The sequence below is a fragment of the Paroedura picta genome, chromosome 4 (assembly GCF_049243985.1).
Source record: "Paroedura picta isolate Pp20150507F chromosome 4, Ppicta_v3.0, whole genome shotgun sequence".
NCBI lineage: Eukaryota > Metazoa > Chordata > Lepidosauria > Squamata > Gekkonidae > Paroedura > Paroedura picta.
In genome coordinates this window covers 71,431,993-71,459,562 of record NC_135372.1, presented here as the reverse complement: position 1 = coordinate 71,459,562, position 27,570 = coordinate 71,431,993, and the positions used below count along the sequence as shown (strand labels likewise).

General features: G+C 41.9%; 1 protein-coding gene across 3 annotated transcripts in view; it reads right to left on the bottom strand.

Moving 5' to 3' along the window:
* The window catches only part of NEGR1 (neuronal growth regulator 1), a 719,159-nt gene that overhangs the window by 251,642 nt on the left and 439,947 nt on the right, over positions 1-27,570 (bottom strand). For all 3 annotated transcript variants that reach the window (XM_077333337.1, XM_077333338.1, XM_077333339.1), the window contains exon 3: positions 204-329. In XM_077333337.1, coding sequence (XP_077189452.1) covers positions 204-329 — 126 coding nt within the window. The remainder of the gene's footprint in view (positions 1-203; positions 330-27,570) is intronic.

The following is a 27,570-nucleotide window of genomic DNA, read 5'->3' as shown; positions in this document are numbered from 1 at the left end:
TTTAGTCTAGTGACCTGACCCACCATCAATATACATTAAATATGATTCAATTACTAACTTTAATTAACTTCCAGAGAACATTTTAAACCTAGATGCCAGCATTATATTTCTTTTTAGTAAACTGGTCTTGGAATTTTACTAGACTTGTTTCTAAACACAATAACAAAAGTTCTGTTAAAGGTGAACAACATGATTAAACCTACCTGATGGAGAGATGTGTCTCCAAGAAATGGAAGGGTCTGGTTTCCCTGATGCCAAGCAAGCAAGTGTGACATTGCTTCCTTCATTCACCACAATGTCACTTGAGATATGAAATATTTTTGGAGAAACTGAAATAAAACAACAAGAAAGAGTTAAAACAGAGTCAGATGGGTAGCCATGTTGGTCAGATGCAGCAGAACAGAGTTTGAGTCCAATGGCACATTTAAGACCAACAAAGTTTATTCAAGGTATAAGCTGCCATGTGAATGCACACTTCTTATCTGAAGAAGTATGCATGCATATGAAAGCTTAGACCTTGAACAAAATGTTGTTGGTCTTTAAGGTGCCAGTGGACTCAAAGGGTTACAGATTTCCTCAATTCCACCAAGTTTGATTATCTCAGACGTAAATAGCACTGAATAATAGTTATGTTACTATGGCTTGGATCCAGCCTTACATGTCTATGGCAGCAAGGACCTCTGCTCACAGTCTGTAGTTTTGCCTCCCCTTTTAGAGAACATTTTGAGCTGCAGCAAAACATTTTGAGCTGGAAAAATCATGTGCCATGAACAGAAATCCTTGTGCCAGTGTAAACATTAGTCTGGATCCTATCCTTTGAATCAGCCATCAGAAAAGCCATTTCCAGATTAATCTCAAAGAACCATCCCAGTTCCCTAATCCTATTTGTTGTGAGTTTACATGAGCAATGCCACCCTGAGTTCTGAAATATGAGTTCTCTGTAATTCTTATAGTATCTCTACTTAGGCAAACAAAGTGCATTTCCTTAATAGTTATTTGCAGTATTATTTTTACTTGAACCCCATTCATAATGCACATTGTGTGGCCACCGAGACGGAAATTATAAAATTAGGCTTTTCCTCACTTTCACTACTCGGGTTGGTGTACAATCAGGCGAAAATTGTAGGGAAACAAAGGACTGAGGACACAGAGCATCAAACTGACCTTTCTCGCTCCCCTAGGTATGGTGCACCATTGTGTTCCAGATATATTCAAGCCTCTGCAGACTATCTCTCCTATTTGGAAACAAAATACTATAGGAGAGCATTCACACTAGCTAGATGCTCTACGTTACCTTCTGCCATGCTGGTGGGTCGCTTCAAGACTCTGGCCCTGTGATTCCGGGGAGATAGAGTCAATCAAACACGTCCTCTTAAGGTGCCCTACTTTTAGCTCTGGGAGAAATAAATTCATCCTCCCATTACTCAGGAATTCCTCCACCAGCTCAAACAAAGAAAAAGTAAAATTCCTCCTGTGGAATTGTAGGGGCCATATTATTAAGCAGGTTGCCAGATTTTGTGCGCATGTGCTTAGCACACGGGAAAGACAACTTAAGCTTAAGTGAAGATTTTTAGAGGAATTTTACTATGCATTTTTTATAATGTACCCATCAATTATACAATTTTATATATTTTAAATTTTGTACTGGCTCCCTGATTTTGCAATTTTCTACTCTGAAATGTTTTTTCTCGCTGTTTTATCTGGCTGCAGTGCTGTATTAAAATAAATTTAATTTAAATGCACATTGTGTTACTGACTAGCTTACTTCTGTAGAGTAACCATAAAACAACTCAGAAGAAGGTAATCAAACAGGATAAATAATTTAGTACATTAATACTCCAAGGAGTTTAGAGCTCTGTACATAGTCCCCTCCCTCCATACTGTCCTGACAAATAACTCATGCCACAGATTACATCATCAACCAGAAATATGGTAAGCTCAATGCTTAGACCAGGCCTCAGTCAGCTGTTCTATACCACATTGGTTACTTCTTCAGCCAAAAGACTACTTCTGTATGTCTGCAAATTTATTGGATTTAAACCTATTTATATCCTGCCTTCATATTATTTTGGACAGTTTTCAATACCTAGGGTAATAATAATCATAATAAAAACACCACTGCCACATTATACAAAATGGGCTACAAATCACAGATAAAATCTGTTGAGATGCAAATAGCAAAGCACAGAATAGCATCATACCACAACATAAACAGCAATGCACAATTAATGAAAATGCAAAGACATCCAAGAGTAAACTCATCTTTAAATTATGCTGGAAGACAAAAAAAGATATGATCAGCTGTGTGGCCAGGAAATGGGATTTCACTATTGGGGGGGAGGGGCAACATTTGAAATAATCTTCTCATGGGTGTTTGAAAACTTCACCTCTGACAATGAGGTTTCCAGGAGCATATACCACCTCCTAGAGAAGATCTGTGAATAGAAGAGGCAGTCTTTCAGGTACTTTGGTCCCAAATCATCAAGAGTTTTAAAGGGCAAAACCATCTTGGACAAAACAAACAAACAAAAAACTGGGAGCCAGGTAGTTGATACAGCACACTCAGATTTCAGAGGTCTCTATATTGTGTGCCAGTTCCTGGACAGTCATCAAAAACCCCATAAAGCATATTGTATTTTACCAAGGAATGTGGGGAGGAAATAGTCAGGTCCATCTTCCTCAGGAACAGCTATAACTGATGAATCATCCTGGACCACTAAGAGATTTGGGATAACCAACAGGATAGGTCTAGGATGGGCCTGGAAGATCTAGGAAAACCCTGACTCTTGTTGAGGGCCAAACTAGATGCTAGTTTTCTTGGCAAGTTCTGTTTGGGTTCCCCCAACTCAACTCATGTTTACTGTGATCACCTAGGCATGAATTTTCTTTCATCATTCTAATCATCATTCTGACTGCTTTACATCAACTGAAATCACTGAACTGATTATGGTCCCATATTTGGCAATCATACCACTGGAATTACTTTAAAGGTTATTCTAAGACGCATAGAATTGAGATATACCCTGTAATAGATTGTTGCTCCATTAATGTCTGTATTTACAGAACAAGCTATACATTATCTGAACCAATTTAAATCCAGTAAGATCAAGAGCCAACAAAAATATAGAGATAAGATTGCCTAAAATTTATTTACCAATTTGTACCCTTGCATGGTGCACTGGTTAAAAGCACCGACTTCTAATATGGCAAGCCGGGTTTGATTCCCCACTCTCCCACATGCAGCCAGTTGGGTGATCTTGGGCTTGCCACAGCACTAATAAAGCTGTTCTGACCGAGCAGTAATATCAGGGCTCTTTTAGCCTCACCTACCTCACAGGGGATCTGTTGTGGGGAGAAGAAAGGGAAGGCAATTGTAAGCCATTTTGAGACTCCTTCTGGTAGAGAAAAGCCACATATAAAAACCAACTCTTCTTAAAGTTTAGAGCAGCATACAAAAAATCCAGAATTACAATATGTAAAAAAACCCCTCACATCACAATTAAATTTGAAAACAACAAAAGAACAAGATAATTCTGCCATCACCACCAAATCAACGGATCCCCCAGCAATCACCAAAGAGTTCTATCCTGGATGACCCTGACAAAGCTTGATTCAGATCTAGAGGTGCACTTAAGCCTTAGGGATATAGTTAGCCTTCCTATGTGAGAGCATTCATCTCCTGGCAAGAGGCACACCTTGACAACATTTGTGTCAGTCCCTCATTGACTTTCTCAGGGAATACACCTGGCATTAACAGCAAAAGCAATATGAAACTCATGATTATTCATGCTGACACTAATTTGATAGGCAATACACTTGTCAATATAACCTCGAAACCCCACTTCCCAACAAGAGGCAGCTTCCCCCTGTTCCCAGGAAAAGAGTCCTGCACCCGGTTGCACATCATTTTTGCAAGGCTTACTCCAGGCCTCTCCCATAGTTTCATCTTCCCAAGAGAGAACTGGCAATTAATCTAAACAAACAAGCAAGCAATGCAAAGCAATAAAAACAGTTACAATCAGTTAACTTTCCCAAGCCTGCTCCCCAGTGACAGATGACAATATACAAAATGTCAAGGGCATTGATAGCATGGCAGGAGGCTAGCAACCAGATACAGCCTGACAAGTTGTGGTTCATTTGTAACAAGTGAAAAATATTAATAGAGGAGCTTGACTTCATTCTTAAATTAAAACAATTCTATACATTTTGATATGATACCATCCATTGATTTTACATAGGCAATTAAAATCCATTATTTGAGCCTATTAATTATCAAAAATGAGGATTATAGGTGAGAAATATCTTTGAAGAAGATGCTCCAGATCAATTCAGTTTCACATATTTATAGGTTTTAAAAATCATCTTCGTGTAATAGCTAGCTGTCTCACCTGAGCGGGCTTATATTCATGGCTAACTTCCAACACTTTACTTAGAATCATAGAGTTGGAAGGGCCATATAGTCCACCTAGTCCAACCTCCTGTTCAATGCAGGATCAGCCTAAAGCATCCAGGATAAGTATCTGTCCAGCCACTGTTTGAAGACTATCAGTGTGGGGGAGCTCACCACCTAGTCAGGCAGTCGATTCCACTGCTGAATTACTCTGAACTCCCCCCCCCCCAGATATCTAGCTGATATCATTCTCTATGTAGTTTAAACATATCCTCTGCTGCCAACAGGAAATTCTCCCTGCCCTCCTCTAAGTGACATCCTTTCGAATAAAATGGCAATCTTGTCCCCTCTCAAAATCCTCCTCTCCAGGCTGAACATTCCCAAGTCCCTCAGCTTTTCCACATAGCTTGATCCCCAGGCCCTGGATCATTCTCATTGTTCTCTTCTGAACCTTCTCAATTTTGTCCATGCCCTTTTTGAAGTGAGGCCTGCAGAACTGCACACAGCATTCCCAGTGGGGTTTGACCAATCTTGTATACAGTGGGACTATGACATCTTGTGATTTTGACGTGATGCCTCTGTTGATACAGCCCAAGACTGCATTTTCCTTCTTTACTGCTGCACCATATTCTTTGTTCATATTTAGCTTACAGTCCACATGTACCCCAAGATATTGTTCACACACCATGCTACCCAGAAGTGTATCTCCCATCCAGTATGCATGCTTCTCATTTTGTGACCCAGATGTAGAACTCTACATCTCCTTACTGAATTGCATCTTGTTCTTATTTGCCCACTTTTGCAGTGGGTTCAGATCTTATTGAACTCTATATCTTCTGGGGTATTTACTCCTCCTCCCTATTTAGTATCATCTGCAAATTTAATGAGGAGTCTCCCTCCCCCCTTGTCCAGGTCATTGATAAAAATGTTGAAAAGTACTGGACATAGTACCAAGCCCTGTGGCACTCCGCTGCTCACCTCCCTCCACTCTGATAAAATACCACTGACAACCACTCTCTGGGTGCAGTTATCCATATTGCAATGTCTTTTTGGAATATGTACAAGCTGTGTTAATTCAGTCTTGCTAGTTTTTACCATAACAAAGAATATAAAAAATAGGAATTACAAGTTTCTTATGCATAGGGCCATCTGCTTGTACTCAAACAATATATCCTATCCGCAAACTATATCTTTACTTCTATATACTTAGCTGGACATGGTGACATGGGATCCACATTTGCAGTACCTTTTATTCTTAAATGATCCTATTATTTCTATAAACCCCCTGGATAGGAGGAAACCATGTTCTATGCCTCGTACAGAGCCTTTACACTATTGGCACTGAACAATTTTTTTACTAATGATAGATAAGATGCTAGCCTTGAACCCTAATATTCCCAACAACTCAATTTCACAGTCTAGCAATCTGCCCAGAAATAATAAAAAAAATAGAGGAAGCACTTTGTCTTCTTAATCTACCAGCTGATAACTGTAGAGTTATAGATATCTTACTAAAACCACAAGAGTAGAACCAATCAAAACTCAAGTGGCTAATAATGTTGTTTTGGTTTGATTCTGATCTTTTACATCCACTTTCAGAGTTGTGGGAAAATATCTGTAATTATATGTATCGGGTCAGACTGGTCAAACAGTTCTATAAAAATTACATAGTGGCAGAATCGATAAAAATAATTCTGACCACCTTTCCTTTCTTTCACAAGACCTGCTGCAAGACTGCAGCGATACACACAAATCAATTCAAGGCAGCCTTTTAGGTGGGAAGGAGTGCATGGAATGTTTACTGAACCTGGCCTAGGGACCTCAGTCATAGTTCTGCATCCTTGAAAAGCTACACTTCAGCATATTTTTTTGTAAATCTGTAGTGTGTGTGTGTTTTTTTTTTAAACTGTTTCTCAGTAGATAGGAGGGGAATTGTTCCAGATTGTTTCTAGGATATGGGAGGAGAATTTGACAAACATTTCCTGTTTATTTCTACAAAACAAATTACTTACATGTGGGCACAATTTCAGTGATTGATTTTACCTGAGGAGACTAACATTTCATGAGAAGCATAACAGCAGATGACACAGTAAATACTCAGAAGAGCCAGCTGTGCAGCTCAACTTTTACTCCTCCTGCAGCCCTTAGGAGATCTGAGTTTTGATTGTTGCTAGGTTCAGGCATTTACATCAGCACTTTTAACATAAAGCAATGCAAGATGTGTTATTTACTCAGCTACTCTCTGTTAAACATATCTTCTGGTTGCTGGGGTGAAAGAAAGAAAGGAGGGCTTGCTACCTTCATGCCCAATGTGTGGCCTTCCCAGAACATCTGCTTGATAAATAGGGATGTGACATTGGCAATTTCTTAATCAAGGTGTCACTCAGACAACACTATTAAAAAAATACAGCAAATACTTTGGACCCGTAGAGCAAGCTTTCACAAATCTTTTTACTATCAAGAAACCCCTGAAACATTCTTCAGAATTTGAGAAACCCTGGAAGTGATGTCAGCAGGCCACCTCTTCCTGCCATGCCCCCGGAAGTCACCTGTTACCAGTTTCCCTCCCACCCACCCTATTATATTGGCTAATATGGTTTATGGTATGGAATAGGGCCACTGTCATTTGTCTTTGAATGCATTTTGTCACAGCTGGTGGTTTTGGCATGGGATGGAGCCTGTTTGGAGGGAGTTTGGTCTGTGCATCAGACTCCCCAGTTTAGAGGCCTCCATAAGAAGTGGCAGGTCTGTGAGCAGTGCTGATCTGGCAGGGAAGGCATGGGGCTCGCAGTGTGAGGTACCCTGGGGTGAGACCAAGGAAGAGGGGCATCTCTACTTGGCACCCCAGGGTCTACAATGCTGGGTGGCCTGCAAGGGAAGTGTGTGCTTCCTCTTCGCACCCCAGATGTGACACTTCCCTACAGTGGGAATCCAGTGACAAGGGACCCACGTTTCTAGTGGGGGAGCTGGGTGGGCCCCAGGGCACTTCTGGGTTCTGGGTTCTTGTGTTCAGCTGACTGCAAGTCAGGCTCCCTCACCCAGGCTACACCAAAACTCCTGCAGAGTTAATAACAAAGCTGTGGCCTTGTTTTAGCTGATGGAAATGTGTGCGCATCATCCTTAAGTCCAAGGTGCCCTTCTGCGTCCAAAGCATGCCACCTGTGGCAGTAAGTGATTTGCAAACTTTCATCCATTGGTGTGTAGAGTAGTGGGGTGACGTTTCATTTTTAAGCAAAACAGGAGTGTGGCGTCAATGTGGCCTATTATGCACGGCCGCTGAAACGGTGGCATGGAGAATGAGGAGGAGGAAGAAGTGAAGCAAACCGATTATGCACGGGACGGAACACAACGGCGGCAAAACCCAGAGTATCCGATTATGCACGCAGATACCCCGGAGCCGCTTCTGGTTGCGCCCTGGTCCCAGGAAGCTCCACTTTCTTCCGCATCTCGCTAATGAGGCTTTTTTGGTGGCATAAGTTGACTCTGCACCCAGTTGCCTCCTGCAGCGTGCATAATTGGTGATTTTAGCCGCTGCCATTCCACCCCGAATGCAGACTTTCCACTCCGTGCATAATGGGCGTGTGAGACAACCACACTCTCCTTCCTCTCTGCCTTACTTCACTGCATATTTTTTTCTTGGCCACAGCAAGGACAGGGAGAAAATATACAGAAGGAAACAGAATGAAGTAAGATAAAGCATAGAGGAGGGAAAGTTTTACATCCACTCATCTGCATATTTTAGTTTTTGTAGGCAAACAGACCTTTCACATTACCTCTTCCTTGAAGACCCTGAGGAAGGAGAGCAAAGGTTATTCACACACCCATTCCCAACTTCATGTGCTCACTCTTCAAGTGAAACTGTAACTGCTCCTAGAATGGGAAAACTTCCTCCTCACAACTTTGTATTTGAAAGATTAGATGACCACAAAATTTTGCAAGGGGTAGAAAAAATTGATACAAAGTACTTTTTCTCCCATTCCCATTATACTAGAAATCAGCAGCACACAATGAAGTTGATGAGCAACAGGAGGGGTGAGAATTGTCAAAAAACTAGATTTAAAGCCCACTGTATTCGTGAATACAATGGGTGCTAGAAGGGCTTCCCCCCACTCGGCTTGGTGTTTCCCCTGCCCCCCCTCCCCATGCAGAGATCTGTCAAGTGGCCATTGGAGTGGCTGTATTAGGGGGCATTCACGTACAGGGCAGAGGAACTGAGGCACACAGTGGAGCAAGTGTGGGTCCCCCCCCACCCTGGGACCGGAGAGGGGGCGGAAAAGTCCAAAGGCCACGAAACCCTCTCCCCAGCCCCCTCCCGCCCCAGGCTCCCTGTGTCAGGGATCAGGCTGAGCCCAGCCGGTGGAGTCCCAAGTGAAAGCGCATCAAGAATCCAACAGTCGGTTGCAAATTCTAAAGCAGAGCTTTATTAGGCAAAGTCCACAGTTAGCTAAGCATGCCAAGATCTTCCTAAGCAAAGATCTTGATAATAACAAAGTACAAGCGAAACGGGTGGGGCAGATATAGGGCCCACCAAATAAAGGAGGGGTGCTCAGAGGGTTTTGGCGGGAGAGTGGGTAGGAATGACAAAAGGGGTCCTGTTCCCAGGCTACCAGATGGCCAGGTGCCTTATCGGGGAGATGGCACATTGTTGAGACTTAGCTGTCTCCGCAAGGACACTTACAGTGAGATTGATACAGTTGTTGGGGCTCCTCGCCCGCTGGGAAAGGAAGGGAGGAAACTTCTCAGAGGACAGGTTTATTGCTTTATGGCCTTGGGCTGCCTCGGCCGGAGGAAGCCTGAGAAAGTGGGAATATGCAGGAACAGTGGGGAACAGGATGGCATGAACCAGGGGGGTCATGACACCCTGCTTCATGGCTGGGGAAGGAGCTGGGCCGGCACATCAGCTCCTTCTCCGGCTGCGAAGCCCTCTCTCCTACAGTCTAGGGCAGTCTGAGGCTCAGGGGGCCAATTGGGAGCTGCACTGTGGGCGGCTCCCGATTGGCCCCTTGGGCCAGGGCTGACAATCAGGTGGGGGGCAATCGGGAGGCACAAAGTGCACAAAGTGCCTCCCGATTGCCCCCCCCCCGATTGTCAGTCCTGGGCTGGGCGGGCAGTCCGGGGCTCAGGGGGCCAATGGGCTCCTTTCCTCATCCTGGATTGGGCCCACCCCAACCCCCCTTACTGCTTTATTTATACCGCCCCCAGAGTGGTGTAAAGATAATTAAATTGTGGAATTCAGAACCAGTGGATGTAGTTATGACTTCAAAAGGAGATTAGGAAGATTAAGGGAGAGGTCCATCAAAAGATATTAGGCAAGATGACTAAAATGAACAACCATATCTAAAGTCAGTAAATCTTCAAATACCAGTGCTGGCAAATGGCACCAGGGAAAGATCTTAGCCTTTGTGTCCTTCAGGACAACTAGTAGGCCACTGTATAAATATGGTTGCTGAAGTCGATGGACCACTAGTGGGCACTTCTTGCTGTAAGCATGACACTTCCAGTGATTTCTTATTTCCTTATCTGATAACTATTAAAATAACATGCATTATTTAAAAGCATTCAAGCTCTTCACTGCCCTTGTTGAATACAAAGAAGCTTGGAAAGTAATTATTTTAGTGATGGAAGAAAAAGAACTCCAATTCTCAGGAGATGCTAGTGCATGAATGATCGGTATAAAGGATGCCGTATATCCTTCAACACTGGTCCAGTCAGATTCTATACCAAGATGTCCAATTGATTTACTAGATTACTAAAATTAGTCGTGACATTTTTCTTATGTCACTTTATTAACAAGGAGTGCTTACCAAGCACTATTATTGAGCAGTTTAATATATACAGGATGTATATTAAATGCTCTGATGCTTGAAACCCAATCATTTCCTTTTTATTCTGCCCATGCTCTTCTTGCTCATCCTCTCATACTCAGAAGTACGATTTTGTGCCAGACTGACCTATTGATCTTGCAACCACCTTATTAAATTCAAAATTTCCTACAGAAGATGCTTATAACTGATTCACCTTGCTCTTTGCCATTGCATGCACAGCTCACTTTTCACCTGTTTGTGGCTGAGTTTCTCTGTGGTCTTTTGACACAGCCGTTGTCAACACCACTTGATTAAAATCACAGTTTTGCAATTAACAGTTATTATCTAAGCCATAGCTCAGAGCCTCCTTCATGCTGACTGATCCAGTGCTTCCTAGGTGGCATGTGTATTCTTTCTTGCTCTTTGTGGCCAACGGAATTACTTCTTTCTTGATGCTCCCTTGCAATTTCTCACTGAGTATCAAGCTAAACTTTACTAAGAATCTGAATAGAAGAATCTGAATAGAATCAAATACTTTTTGGATTAATAGGAGCCTAATAGATCTTTCATCTCTTGAACGTAAGAAGAACCCTGCCTCTCCTTTGCAGCCAGAAATTCACCAGGGGATGGAGGCACTTTGTCATCGAGCCACCACCGGTAAAGAGAAAGAGGGTGAGTACAGCCAATCCCAGATGGCAGCTTGGCACCCCAATCCATCATGTGCCATGCCTTCCCTTCAAGCCTGGTCATGGTGGTAAGGTTTGCCCTCCTCCATCTCGTCCTTCTAGCTGCAGCTCCTGCCTCAGGCCTCCACCCCACCTCTGTGACCAAAAAGCCATCAGTAGCTGGAGACGCTTCACCACTAAACCACTTCTAGTAAGAGGGAGATAGGGAAGAGGGTTGGACCCGGTTGGCAGCTTGGCACCCCAATCTAACCCACACCATGCCTTCCCTTTAGCCCTGGTTGTGGTGGTGGGGATTGTTTCAGGAGGAAGGGTTGCCAGCTCTCTGTTGGGAAATACCTACGGACTTTGGTGGTAGATCTGGGAATGGGTGGGATTTGGAGCAGGAAGGGACCTTGGTGGAGTCTAATGCTATGGAGTCTTGCCCGCAAGTAGCCATTTTATCCATGGGAACTGATCCCTTTATGCTGATGACCTATACTTCCAGGGGATCACCAGGCCCCACATGGTATCTGGCATTCCCATTCCAAACTCCAAACTTTGCTCTACAAAACTCACACAGACCTGATGGCTAGAGCCTGTTGCTTTTCAGAGTTTAATGGGCTTTGCCACCAGTCATTTTATAAACCTCTAGCATGTGTGTCCCCCTCCCCCCGGTCATCTCTTATGAACTCAAAAGTCCGAGGCTCTTCAGCCTTTCCTGATAGGAAAGGTGCTCCAAGACCTTAACCATCTTGGTTGCCCTCCTCTGTACTTTTACCATAGATTATATTTATATACAGTGGTTTTGCCTTCACTTTTCTTGTCCCATATACTGTGTAGCCCCTCTTTCTACTTACTTTTTCCAGTGATACTCAGAGTTGCCAGAGGCATGTCAATGCTTTTAAAACATCAATGTATCCACTGGCTCCTTTCCCCACAATCTCCCCAGTAAGCAGCTATTTCTGACACCCCTGCTAGAAGGAGAAATGGTAATGGGCAGAGGGACTGGTAAGGAGAGTGCTTTGGACATGTAAAGTAGTGTAAAATCTTCTAACCAACAAATAGCAAGCTTAATGATACCAGCCTGCCTTTTCCTTGAAAAAAATACCAAGGTGAGGATTCTGCAGCCTTTGCATATTCTCTGAGACAAAGGAAGGGGGAACCCTCTCCTGCATGTAGCTAATGAGCATATTGGAGAGAAAAATTTACCATGAATGAGTACTACATGTAGGGAGTGCAGTAGTTCAGAATGCACTATTAAGATGAAAACCTTCCCATCAATCCAAGATACAGGTATATATTATAGCACTATCAGCATCTTCCATGTACCTTTAACCTTTGTTCCTGGAATAACGTACTGTATGTTTTGTTTCTGATTGTACACTTTTGATGGTTTGCTGCTGTTCTAGCTCTTCTTTATGTACTTTATAGCTTCACATATTCTAGTGCCTGGAATGGTATTCTGGGTATTCTGAGATCTGCTATGTGTTGCCATTTTCCTGAGACATTGCATTTTTCCCCTTAGGATTTTGCATCACATTATTATTTACAATTGACCCACTGATATCTCAGCCTTCTTTATTGTATCACCATATTATACTTAAGTAAAGGAGAACTGAATGCACATCTTGAAGGACAACTTGAACAGGTGTTGCTTGTAACTTGCATAGCCCCCATGTTTCTTGGAACAGTACATTTGTAAAGACTGTTCAAATTATTATTTTTTTAAACTTGCCTGTGCTAGATCAAACAAAAAACAATAATCTAGCATCAAACAAAAAACAATAATCTCACACACACACAAAAAAAGGCTCAGCAGTTGACTAACATACAAATTTGGAGGCCAGCATTTCAATTATTATTGTGGAGAAGAAAATCCTATAGACTCATCTAGTACTACTTCAATGCTGTCTAAGCTAGAGGACATCACCATCTCTGGAGGCAATTAATTCTATGATCAGGATCCCATGGAAATCTATCTTAAATCAATTGCCCTTCCGTTACTGGAACATGCCTCTTTTGCTGAAGGAAGCTTCCCTGTGTCAGATTAAGTCCGTACCACCATTTGTGGAACAGACTTTTATCAAGGTTTATCAATGAGAGTCAACAGAAAGGGATGGCAATTGTAAGCCACTTTGAGACTCTTTTGGTTAGTGAAAAATGGGGTATAAAAACCAACTCTTCTTCGAATACACCCACAAAGGTTAAGTGTGTGTTGTATATAGTCTTTTTTTATTCCTAAACCTACTGCCAATCATTATTCTTAATGTGACAAAACATTTATCCACAATATCACTCTTAAGAAAGAGATTATGGTTTTTTTTTTTATAAAGATGCATTAAATTGGCATATTGTATTCCTTAAGTTTTTATGTGACATGGTAGCTATGGCTGGAAGTATGCTTTATTCCATAATCAAGATTCCATAATCCCATTGCTAACTAGTGCCAACTTCATTGCAGAACCTGACCACTGTGAGGAGACGAATTTGCATGGGGAAAAGGTCAGAGTTCCCAAGAATACAGAAACTGATCACTAAAAAACAGACAGGGATAATAAGAAAAGGACATCAGGCACGCAAATATAGGATATAGCACACAATGCATGGCAATGGAAGGCAAATCCAAAGTTTTGATTTAATACTGTTCAAAACATCTTTAAAACCTGGCAATATATTATTACTATTTTAGTACTATAATATATATATTTATTTACGAAATTTATATCTCACTCCCTCTCCCCTGAATGGGACACAGGGCAGTTACCAGCATATAAAATACACTCAATAATGCACTCAACTGAGACTCAACCCCTCAAAGATGGAGGCCCTGTGGCTAGGCAGGAAAAAGCCAAGAGAGGAAGCATGCTTGCCCATTCTAGACAGGGTGCAGCTTATGGCTGCACAGTCCACTACAAATTTGGGTGTGACAACTATGTTGTTAACCAACCCGAGCCAGCTTGCTGGGAGGGCCAGTCATATAAATCCAAATAAAAAATAAAAATACTTTAGAGCTCTTCGTATTCAAATCTGGGAACAGCAAAGGGGAAGAATTTCTATGCTCAGTTTTAAATGAGGATTGTTAGTTTAATGCCTAAGAATATTAAGTCTGCCTGAATTCCCCCCTTTTTCAGTTTTTTAAATTAACAACCTTTGTAACTAGTTTGGGGTGGCAGAAAAAAACTGAAAGAAAAATATCTGGCATTTCAATTTCCCAAAACAGCAAAGTATAATATTACTCTGTCTTGCAATTTGAAATGGATGCATACATATCTCCACCCCCCCCCCAGAAACATATTTCAAAATATGTCACAATCTTGGCCTCAAATGCAATAATCCAGCCTTAACACAACTCATTTAATGACCTCTAAAAGCTTGCATACATTATACAGCATTCTCAAAATTAGAAACTTACGGAAGAATTATTTTCACATAAAAGGATAATTTATTAATTAGATTCCTTGTGTAGATCCCTGAAATGAATCCATTACTCTAATTCACTCTGCAAAAATCTATTCTATAGCAAAGAAGAAAGTGAACAGCTGTGACCTATATAGCTCCAAATAAACCAAAATATATCAATTTTAAAGCTTTCATGTTCAAATAGAAAACCTTGAAATTCAATATAATTTACATAAGAAAACAAATTGCCAAACTACGGATTTTAGAAGGAGAGTTTTTAATAATTAACATTTGCATTTTAAAAGTCCTTTCAGGTCCTTAGACATGATCTTCAATGTATCAATGATGAATGAACTTTTCCTTGTAAGGCAGTTAAAAAAATCAGTTCCTACTCATATTAAAGAGAACTGATTCTGGATTTAAATCACTTTTTCCTGTGCTATTCCAACAATTTTGTGAATTTTTTCCCCCTAGGAATAATAAATGCATACTCTGTGGTTGTAAACTTATGTATTCAAGGATTCACAGAACAAGCAGTGTGATCCTAAGAAGAGTTACACCCTTCTACATTCCATTGAAGTCAGTAGACCAGGGGTAGTCAAACTGCGGCCCTCCATTGTCAGTGGACTACAATTCCCAGGAGCCCCTGCCAGCGAATCCTGGGAATTGTAGTCCACGGACATCTGGAGGGCTGCAGTTTGACTACCTCTGCAGTAAACAGTAGCAGGTTGTAGACATGGCAGCCCATTGGAATTCAGGATGCAGAATGATATATGAATGAACATACCTGTTAATGCCATCTCAGTGTCTCTCGATGTAGGTGTCAAAAGGGTATGCTAATTCTAACTTACAAAGCATCTGGAATTTCATGTTAGACTTTCACACTGGGAGACACTAAGATGGTCTCCATCTTTCTGTCACAAATCGCTGCAATGCTATTGTACATGCACATAAATCCCCCCTCCATTTTCTCTCATGTAGGATTTCCACTCCCCTCTTTACATTAATTGAAAGGTGTAAGCACAACTCTGGGGCAGCATTTGGCAGATTGTGCAGAGGGTATTTAATCTTTGCACGAGCACCATTTTAAAATTCAGGTGAAAAACAAAATAATGAGTTACTCTTGGGAAACTGGTCTCTCAGCAGCTGCACTCCCTCATCATCTTGCATTCCTGCCAGGTTAATGTTTGTGTGTCGTTCTCACTGTTAACAGTTAAGTATCAATGAAGGCAAGAGTGCAGAATCCAGAATTCAAAGTCTGGCTGCACAGCTTGCTGCAAGTTGACTTAATTGTTGTGTTCCAATGTCTAAGATACTGTTTGAAATTAGAGCAGTAACAATGGAGATATCCTAAGGCGGCTGCAGCAACAGGGAAAGGACTGCAGAGAAATAACAAACACAGCATCAAGGGGATGGAAGCGGTGGCGGGTGGGGAGGGGGAGGTCAGGGTCTGATATGACTCAGATTTCACTTTGGTTGAAACAAGTGAAAAATGTATGTGTTGCACAAAACACCAAACAAGTCTGAAAAGGCATATGGCTAGCCTCAGGCAAGAGTATATTGTGTTCCATAGAGCATCCAATAGCCTTAGCAGACTAGAGTGCCTTTGAATGCGGTTGGGAAACAAGGATAACCTCCTTTTCAGTATCTATTCCCTCCCCAGATTGTACAATAAGGTTCACTGGGCTGCACAGGAAAGGTCCTAGCTTTACCGCTGTGGGCCTAACCAAGTCAAGACATATCTGAGAGTGACTCTGAATCAGTCCAGAGCATTCTGTTAACTGCACAGCTGTGATCCGCACAGCATACTCATTATTCCCCATGCATGGTATGAAGGGGTTTCCCTGCTCCTTCATACAATATTTACTTCTTGTTGTTCTTGTTTCAAAAGGTCACTTTGCCTTCTCACATACTGGGAGCAAATAACTTGTTCCAATCCCCATGACACCTTTCCCTTTTTCTCAAGATGGGAGGTATGTGTCGATTTGCTCTTCCCTCAGGCCAGCTCAAGAAGACAGCTTCAATGGGAGGCAAATACAAAATAAGCAAGATACTTGAATGCACAAGACTCCGGATGTGCTCCAGCTGAGTTTATATTCTCTTGTAGGACCAGAAACATTATGCACATGTATAACATACAGTTGCACACTCCAAAGTTCACACCTGCAATGTAGCATTTACTTGGGGGTGGGGTATTTGATGTTGCCTTAGTTCAAATACTTGGTATAGATTGGGTCTAGATCCATCTCTATATTTGTTCTGTCAGATCCGTGTAAGAAAAGATTATCAATCTGTGAGGAAATCCTCTCACAACCCGAATTTCATTTGTTCTGATATCACTGTCCCAAGCAGGTATGAATCAGTGTTTACAGACCACTCTTCAAACATACGATTAACAATGCCTGACTGCTTTCCAGCTGTGGATCTCATATGATCGATTACCTTGCAGCCTGCTTGTAAATCAAAATAAGCAGTGTTTGGAGTAGCTTTGCATCTGCCTAGTACCAGTATTCCGGATGGTGCTTGGCTGTACAGCCGCTGTTGAGACATGTTCACAACTTACTCCCTTACTTGGTTTACCTATGCTCAGCCCCCCAGGGACAGCTAATGAACCATTTAAAATCAGCCGCTGGTAGATTAGAGACACTGTACCTTTGCAATTGGTGGCATTCCTCAATCGACTGCATATGCTAATGCATGATATCAGACAATACTGGATTGAAGTACTGTTCCCAGGCAAACAAGAATGTTTAAAGGTGTTCCAGTTAGCATAAATGAACACACTTGCCTTTGGGAGTTAGCTATGGAGGGGGACATGCAAAGGTGAGTAAATAAGAAAAGTGAACCATGCAGATGTACCCTCCCTTCAAGGAGTACTGGACAAGCAAGGAAAGTACATCTTTTCTAAGATTCCCCCCCCCCTCCCTCTCAGATACATTGAACAGATGGAGGAGAGAAGCTATGGGAAAAGCAGTGCAAGACAGTACATGCACAAAGCATTTGCAATCAGATCTGAAATTCCCCAGGAACAAACACAGAAGCAGCAGCAGCTTCTCCCCCCACACTGGCACCTGAAGGATCAGAATATCTCTTATTATTATTATTTTAAAAAATATGACATATATGTTATGGCATATATTAGAAACTGACATGTTGCCCCCACCCTGAGTTTTCCAGTGAATAATGAAATTCACCAGTGGAAGAATGGTTAACTCTTCCAGGCAAATTGCAACAGTCTCTAGTGTCTGATATAAATTACAAAATGTGTAGCACAAACTAGAGCAGAGCAAAAGAATTTATGGGGGTGGTCTATAGGTTTAGCACCCTGCAAAACACAATGCCTGACTTTTTGGTGATCACTTGGCAGAGCTCAAAAAAGGGTAAATATGTTAATAAACATTTTATCTTGAAAAACCACATTTACTATTTATTTAAGGAATTTATATGCTGCTTCCCCAGAATCCTTCCTAGCATTAATAGCATCCCTTCTAAAGAAAAAGTTCATTTTCCAACTCCATTAATTCTGGAATGGTGGTGGCAGGAAACCTCATGCCCTTGGATGATGCTGGTGTTTTAACAAAAAGTCAGTGAAAGCCACCATAAACATTTTTCTTTATTTTTTAAAAAGTCATTCTCCATTTAAATTGTCATGTAGCCAAATGAGTTTGTCTATTCACTGATGTTGCTGGGGGCAGAAGGAATCTAATGAAAGGGAGATACAACTTCATATTTTTCAGAAACAAAATATATAAAGATGGGAATATCATACCTTCAGGATCACCTCCCCTAGCATGACCCTCCCCGTCTGCTTTGATATTAATCATAGAGTTTGTTGAAGCTCTTTGGTCTGTGAACTGTCCACTTTTTGTCATCAAGGGTAAGAGCGTTCTCAGTAGAGGCCCCCAGCCTGTGGAACCAGCTACCCAAAGAAGTGTGGGACCACCCTAAGTTCTGCAGAGCATGCAAGGTCACTCTTTCTCAGGCAGCCATAAGGTGACTGTGAACTGTCAGACAACTGGTAAATTATACTTCAGCTGTATCTCCACCATTTTTGCAAGCTTCAGTCAACTTGTGAGCTTCCATGGCAGAATAATTCAGATATGGGCGTTCCAGATCCTAGTCCAAAGCTTTAACACTATGCCGTAGTTGCTTTTGTGGGGTGACTGTTTTTGAGCAATAACAAGCAGCTGGGCATGAATGAGTCACTCAAGTCAAGTGGTAGCAATTTGTCTGGTGATTGGGCACCAATGATCCTCCCTCAAATACCAGAATAACTCTAGAAATCCCTCCCCCCCTCCCCCAATTTACTGTTGGAAGCTAAAGCTGGAAGGCTGGCAATATTGTGTGCGTGCCTATCAATGGCCACTGAACACATTTGTTTCTTAAAGCTATGGATCTGTTTGCATGATTTGAAGAAGGTTAACATTCAAATGCTGTGGCTTTTTTTTAGATTTTACATTTTTACAAACACCTGGGACTTTTTTTTGGTATGTAGAAAGATCTAAGTTGTCTGCCCATGGCTCCAGTCTTTGGATTTACATATCCATAAATGGGGCCATGTGAAGAATTAGATATATTGATAATTCGTGTATATTGTAGGTATGTACAACATATTTTTCAAGGATATCTTTATTGTTTAAATGTGAATAAAGTTTGCAACAAAGTATGTTAGTGTATTTAATAATACTTTAAAGAGTTCAGAGTTCTCAATGTTATAAAGTTTAGGCTGATATTCAGATTTACTGGTAATTCTATTATGACTATATGAGACTGTTTCTGTTCAAATACAATTTATTTTGTTTACTACATTGTTGTTTTTTCAGATTTTCCAGCCTTCAGGTAGCAAAAATTAAGATAAGATATATTTAGCATAGGGGAAAGTCATTTGCATCTCTCCCTCTCTCTCCCTCCCCTCTCGAGTATTGGGTACATTTGCAATTTTGCTTGTAGAAAAACTAAGGCATTTATATTTTCAAATTCCATAAATATGCCAAATAGTTTAATTTTCTAAGATAACTTAGTTATTACTTATTTTATGTGGTTAACACATTCTTCCAGAATTTTTTTGTTTCTAATATTTATTTATTTATGTTTCTATTTATATACCACCACACACCAAAGCTGATGGTGAAGAACCTGCCTCCCATTTCTGGAGGTTTTATACTATTTGATATGGTTTCACAGAAAATCATGTCAGTGAGAAGGCTTGGCTTGAATTCTTCTCTCTGATATCTTGTTTTCTGTGATAATCAGAGTATATTAAAAAGCCTTTGAACATATGAGGCCTGTAGGGCCCTATGTTTATGGCTTGTCACCTGTGGTAGATGAGGGGTTGTGAGCAAAAAAGGGGCAAAAAAGCAAATAACACACTGACATTTGTGCATCAAAAAAAGACTGTCCTCAGTGATGTAACACAAGAAAAGTTACCTTAAAGCTAATTTCGGAAGCTTCACTGATAAAATGCTACCAGAACTGTGGGCAGTGTTTGCAATGCAAAAACTAAAATAACACGATGGTGCCACGTTAAGATTAAAAAATAACATGTATTTTGGGCAGTCTTTTTGTAAGTTTTCCATGATGCATAATACCCCCTAGAGTAAGAATGTGTTCAATGGCATTTTCCCCCTCTCCCTGGTTTAATTTCTGTCTACTGATTGTAACTATACTGTTCTAAATATCTACAGAGATCTAAATTTGATGATGAATTACTTTCACCATAAAATTTGGACATTTTTCAGTGTTAAAGATTTGAGGCTATTCATCCAGTTATGGAACTAAATGCACAAATTAATTAAATTCTAGTTTCCTGGCTTCCAATGTCATGAAGTACAAACCACAAAATATAAACATGTCAGAGGCTGCAGCACCAGTCCTTAGTTGAGACTTGGTTCTAGGTAAATCAACAAAGCTTTGAGCTGTATAGCTGCTTGTCTTATACATACATACTTGGGTCATAGCCATGTTAAATTCAGAGGGCCTGCAGCTATATATAATACTGTTGTAATTATTCACAACTTTTGTGAATGATAGACAAGCCAAGAAGTGAACAATTTCTACCGTAAAATATTCAACATTTTGTGGTTGTAACCTGGAACAATTATGAATTAATGGTATCTGGCTTTGTCTGGTTTCATTGGGTTTAGACAGGTTCATTTTGTTTAGAATGGAGTATCCTTTTGTCAAGCTTTCATCCAACATATATTTTTGTTAGTGAATTGGGACAACAGCCTCCAAGTGAAGCCTGTGGAGCCTCCAGAATCACAGTTCATCTCCAGACTACAGAAATCAGTTCCCCTGGGGGGGGAAATGGATGTTTTGGAGGGGGTACATAGTACCCCATTGAGTTCCCTGCCCTCCCCTGTCTTCACCCAAAAATCTCCAGGAGTTTCCCAACCTAGATCAGGCAACCCTACTGTCTTATTCTCTACCAGTGGCCAGGGAGTACCTATCAACTCTAATTTTCCTGAAGGTAAATGCTACTGAACATAGTAGGATCTACATTTGAGTAAACATTCAGATCTGTGTCTCTTGTACCTATTTTGCATAGCAGCAACCATGCCAGGCTCTTGCTGGGAGTTTGCAATGGGGCCATTTGCCTTGCTGGTTTTTGTATCCCCATGGGGGACTGTTTTTGGTAGTGGACCATGTCTGCACCAGATTTCTGCCTCCACATGAGGCAGCCAAGGTGGAAGGGTTCCACGATGTGGGGGGGGGGTGTCTGGGGTCATTGTTTTCTTGTTTAGGAAGGCAGTAGCAATATTGCATTCCCAGAAAAAAGAAAAGTGTCCCAGGCAGTTGGGTGGTGCTGTGTAGCACCATAGTTGGCCCAGGGCTGGTGGAAAAGCTGGGACTGGAAGGCCAGAGTCTTACTTGCCAGATGAGCCTGGACCAACATAGGCCCCAATGGCACCTGCAGCAGAACAGGGAAGGAGGGAAGAATCCTCATTTCCTTACCCTGGGCAAGCAAGGGCCTGATTCACACCCAGGCCAGCACTGACAGCACGTGAAGGTGAGGATTAGCCTCACTACCACGTAAGCGCCAACCTGGCCTTTTCCCCATTGTGCAGAAATGGTCATAGAGACCCACAGCTTTCCCAGTTGAGCCAACAGACTACTTAATCTGTAAACTGTTCAGAATATTGATATGTTGCATCTAGTATCTTGCTGACATAACTTTCTTCCATTCTTATATATAATCTATAAATTGGGTATAGATGCAACCTGTAATGGTAATCTTTGAACTGAGGCTAAACAGTATTCTTGAGAAGAGTGCAAGCATCAGGAGTACCTGGGGTCATTTCAGTCTGAGGCACCATCCCCACCCATCTTGAGCATATACACATTTTATATTACACACATTTTATATGTTTGTGTGTAATGTTTAGGTGTCATTTTAATGAAGATGTAATGAAGATGTCATTTTACCGCCTCACCACTGCATCAGATCACAATTCAATAACTTTTCTGAAGCATTTTTGTAGTTCTGTACTCTATAATTGAGCAACTGCTAATTTTTTCCTTTAAGTAGCATGGCCAGGAAATACAAACACATTTTTGTCTGAGCTTCAGAGCACAAGGATAAAACAAACATTGGGTTTTGTCTTTTTTCTCTCCCTGCTATTCTGATACGTTCTGTGTAAAATTTGCATTACTTATGCTTGTATTGTACTCTATCTTTGCTGCCTTCTCTAGATCCGCAGAATGTAAAAATCCTGGCTATTAAGAATTTGAATATAAATAAATCTACTGTTCTGTATATGTTGAAGGAAACTGTCATCAAAATCCCATATGCCAATGCTTTAAGCTTTAATAATAGCAGTCATGTGTATTATTAAATAGTTCAGCCTCCTCTAAAAAATGACTTCGGGACAGGTTCAGATAAGTTGAATGATTATCAAGGTCAGAAAAGCAAGGAGTTACAGGAAACTGTAGTTTAGACCAGGGGTCTTCAACCTTTCCAGCTCCAAGATCCACTAAGCAGATATAGTTAACAAGAAGTCATGTGACCTCAGAGTCATATAACAGGAAGAAGGGGAGCCAAAATTAGTGACACCAGAAAGCCAAATGCAGGTATAAAGCTATGTAGATCTGCTGCCTTCCCTCAAGTCATATAACATATTGCTGAGAGTAGCCACTGTAGGATTAGCATTTGCACAGCCCAGTAAGATTGACCAATGTATTAATCTGCCCACGGGGTCTGATGGAAGCAATCAATTCCAGGTTCCTTTTCTCATATTACAAAAATGGTTGGCCAGGCTGTTTGATGAACACTGTCATATAAAAATTAATTTTTAGTGTTAATAGATAATTTTGGAGAGTTTTGTTAAGTGGCTTTGCTTTTTCAAGCAGAACAAAGGGCATGCTTGAAGAATCAAGTTCACCTTGCTTTTTTTTTGTAGCCCATTTGCTGTGAGCTCCATTTTAATATTTGCTGGGGATTGCAGGGACCACAGACATCATTACACAAATTAATGCATTTTTTACAGAGCTTCAAAATCAACATACAGTGGCAAAGGGGGAACTTAAAATATTGTTATTTCTCCCCTAGGCAATTTAGTAAGTGGGAGTGTAATTTCCCTTTTGCTTCTAAAACTGATAAAAAAGGATTTGATAATGAAGGCCTACAGAGCACAAGTGAAACCCTCCCTTTCCAAATGCTCTCCAATGCGAGCAGGTGCAACAGAAATACAATAGCAGCAATTTGATTTTGATCTCAAGCCAAGGATTTAATGTTTGCCAGGCATAGTTAGGTCATATAAGGTCTTATAAAGAATAATATGACCGCCTCATCGGAACAGAAGTACTTTGTTTACCATTCAATAATAGTAAGGTGATTTGAAACATTTAACAAACACTATCCAAGATATTTTCACAACAGCCCTAAAAGGTAGCCTCATAATACTCTTTGCCTATTACAGACAGAATAGAACAGGTTGCAAGTGAGTGATATGCAGGAGATTGAGACTTTTTCTAGGGACACTGAAGCCCAGCACCAGGATGCAGATCTTCCTCCACATCTGAGCCCTCCCATGCATAGTTTACTTGATTTCTCCCCAATTAAACCCAATAGCCCATACCTTCAATTGTGATGGGTTATTAGGGTTGCCGGGACCGGCAGGAGATTGTGGGGAGGGGGGGACTTACCAGGAGCAGGAAGGGAAGAAGCCTGAACAAAATGCCATATCAGGATGTCAAGGATGTCAGGGGTGACACTGACTTTGAGGCATACCTCTATGGTAGAATTAGCTTCTTACCACAGAGTTTTGCCCCAAAACCAGTCACCAACTGTCACCAATGTCACCAACATCCCTATGTCATTTCCAAGCCAAAGAGAAAGGTTACTTTTTCAGGCTTCTTGTCTGTTTTGGTGGTGGTGGTTGGGGGGGGGGGTCACCCATTTTCTTAAACCACTGAAGGCCCCAAACCAGGAAGTCCCTGGGCCCTAATTGGGGGTCACCGCCCCTAGATGGCATAGTGTTTTATTGGAAGTATTTACAACGCACACCCCTCCACACAAGGGAGGTCTGAAGCTGCATGTTAATCTACGCCATAAAGCAATGGGTTAACTGAAGATACCGCACATCATATCCCAACTCTAAGCCTTTAGAGTTTAATAATGTCATTGTTTAAGAGCAGTGTTAATGAATTTATACCAGATTCATTTTAGCAAGAAGAAGAAGAAGAGTTGGTTCTTATATGCTGCTTTTCTCTACCCAAAGAAGTCTCAAAGCAGCTTACAGTCGCCTTCCCTTTCTTCTCCCCACAACAGACACCCTGTGAGTTAGGAGAGGCTAAGAGCCCAGATGTCATTGCTTGATCCGAACAGCTTTATCAGTGCTGTGGTGATCCCAAGAACTCCTAGATGGTTGCATGTGGGGGAGCACGGAATCAAACCCGGCTCGCCGGATTAGAAGTCCGCACTCCTAACCACTACACCAAGCTCGCCCTCAATTCCAACAATTTTTATAATAGGGTTACTCCATAATATCAATTGTAGATGTGAAAATAGTCACATTTCTCTTATCCCAATAAAAATATTATGACTGACTGACTGTCACATTTCTATGCTGTTTTTTCAAGGTTCTTCTGTTTACCTGAATTGTGGTATGGCATGCATTTGGATTCCATAGATGGTGTGAACCCAATGCTCCCTAGCCAGGGACAGAACAAAGTAACGCCTTTTCTATTTGCGCTCATGCAGTCAGTCAGATCTTTATTATGGTCATAGAGTGGCTCATGCCAGTATCTTTCTTCTTATATTTAAATGACATATACTAGGCCTTTCAATTAAGAAGTTCAAATGGTTCCTTTCAATTTCTGTAGCTGTAGCTATTTTGTAAATAATTCTAGGTGTTTCATTATCCATGACTGAAGGTTCAAAAATTGAGTCAGTTTTGAGAACAAGTATTGAGAATATCCAACTTACTTTAGAAAATACATTCCACTGGCTCTTTCCTTCTTCATTAACAATCTAGGTCCTTGTTTCCACAAGTAGTGTAAAATTCATCTCTTCTTATGGTTAAATGTTAAGTTTGATAGTTCCAAGCCTGACATCTTAGTCACTAGATAAGGTATTGCTTCATTGGGTTGCCCTGCCCTGAAGTTCACATCCTAGTAGAATTGAGCTGACAATCTGTTGCCACATTGCATGAGTGGGTGATTATTTATAGCTTACAAATCAGTTTATAAAGCACTTGGGGCCCCTTTGTGATAAAAGATGCCAGCTAAATGCAATTTGTTATCATTAGGAGGCAGGAAACTGTGCTTCATGAATTATATTACCAACTAAAGTCTAAGAGCAATATTGAAGCCATGACTTATATTTTCTATCTATCTTATTTTATTCTGACTCTGCTACAACTCTGAAGTTTTTTTTAAGGCATCATAAGAACCCATTAATCACATAGGAAACAATGGGCAACATACAGCCTCCACCTGCCATCTCCTTCCCCCATATTTCTTTACTGGAAAAATAGTTTAAATCCTCATTATTATGAGGGCTGAAGTTTGAAAATGTATATGTATTCAATTTTTACGTGTGGACTCACAAGAAATACATGGGGTGGGTACTGTTTTCCTCACAACTTTGCTTCTTCCCCTCTAGGCCTACTTCTTTCATTTTTTCCCCTTTTTGCCATCCCTTTTCTTACTCTGTCTTTTTTTCCATGTTACTTCCTCTCTTTCTGCCCCCTTATCACATTCTTTGCTTTTTCCCCTCCCCACTTTATTATTCCTCTCTTTCTGCAGATTGCAACAGTTGTCAACTGTTCTATCCATTTAAACCCACAAAGAGTTCACAGAAATTCACACTGAATCACTGAAAGGTGTAGAATGGGACATTTGATGTAGATTAGAAGACCATTGTTACTCAACCTCTTAAATTTGTTCAATTTAAACTGGCAAAGTTTGTCCCTTACAACATTTACAGAATTTTGATCTAGCCACTGATGAAAAACAAAAAATTGTCCAATCATCACAGATAGTAAAATATATTTATGAATTTTGGAAAATCTTCACAGCATTTGAATTTCCACTGAGAAATTTTCATTTCAAGAGCTTCTATACCAGTGGTCCCCAACCTTTCCGAGGCTGGGGACCGGCAGGCCATCGGGCCGCGCCCACACGGACCGGCCGTGCCCGCGCATCGGGCCACGCCCGCGGGCCGCGCCCGCACGGGCCGCGCATGCGCGATGCGCGGCCCGGCCCTGATTCCCTCTCCCCGCCCTCCCGCAGTAAGAAGCTTCCCGGGCCGCAAGCTTGCGGCCTGGGAAGTTTTTTACTGTGGGGAGGGCGGGGAGAGGGAGCTGCGGCCCGGCGCCATGGCCTTCGTGGCCCGGCACCGGGCTGCGGCCCGCAGGTTGGGGACCACTGTTCTATACCACTATGAGTTGCTAGTTTTGAAACATGTAGCCGGACTCTTGAAGTTATCATTTGAATGGCACAACTAACACAGGGTTTCCACAAATCTACTTGCCAGCAAGTGTCTCTAGCCCTCCAAGAGCCACTGCTGCCATAAGCGCGCGGGGGCCATTGCAGAGATGGAGGACCCAGAAGAACAAAAGAAGACACCGCGCCGTGCCGGCTCCGGGCAGGGGAATTCCCCACTTCCGGGCTCGGGCACGCAGCTCACCTGGAGAGGGGGCGTGGTCTGGCAGCGGACGGCAAATAAAAGGAGCCACGCTGCCCGCCCGGCTTCCCGCTTCTCCGCTCAACAGCGTCACCTTCCCTCCCTCCTGCCCTATATATATATTTTTGGGTAAGTGTTGCTTAGGCATATTGCATAATTTACTTGTCACAGCAGGCGGTATTCCTATAGGGCGGATCTGAGTGCCACAACCTGTGCATAGGAGCCAGGTTGAGGCCCATTTCACAGCGGGAAGCCGGCCTCTACCCATGGCGAGGCAACTGGGAAAGCTCCAATTGAGGTTGATGCCCGTGGGAACCGGTCAGTATTGCCTTCCCATGGGATAGCAGACCTGATGGTTAGGAGGCTGGACGAACAGTTGTTCAGCCCCCGCGGGCGGGCCTGCTATGGGGTTTTACCTCCCCTTCCCCTTGGGGCTGCTTTCAGCTGACGGCAGCAGGGAAGGAGAGGTCACGGATCCGCCTCCACCATGGGTGTGTCGACGCTCATGGATGTTTGTTACCTGTTTTAATAAAGCTGTGGCCCTGTTTTTGCCAAAGTACTTGTATGCGTGTTCATTGGGCGCTGCGCATTCACGCCTACCCCGCAATGAGCAGAATGCCCAGTAACTGAGAAATTACTCGGCAAAATGAAGGGAAGATAAGAGCAGCACGATTCTGTATGGGAGAGCATTTTTAAAAACATCATTTTAATTTGATTTTAGGACTTGCTATCCTATTATCAGTATTATTACTGATCCCATTTTGGAAATCAATTTCAAAGACATTTTTACAGGTTCAGAAATATAAACACCTGAAATCCATGCCCAAAAAAGTTATGAGAAACATGCTGTCCCATCTGGTGAGTGGCTTGGTGAGCTCTTTCCTGTCCATGCAGCCACTCTGAGACTGCATAGAACTTTCTCTTTGAAGCCACAGAAGACTTCATGGAGAAAGGGTTAAAGAGCTCTGCAAGCTGTTCTCCCATCAGCTGTAAACAGCTCAGTGAGCTCTTTCTTCTCAGCACAGGTCCACTCCTCCTCCCCACTTCCCCCAGCCTTCCTTCTCTTCAGAATGCCACATCACTTCCTCACTGGCCTTCACTTCCTCTAGGGTGCCATATAAGACGTTTTCACATCCAAAAGGGTTTTTTTTTTTTAGTGCACACAAGCCCCCAGACAACAGGAAA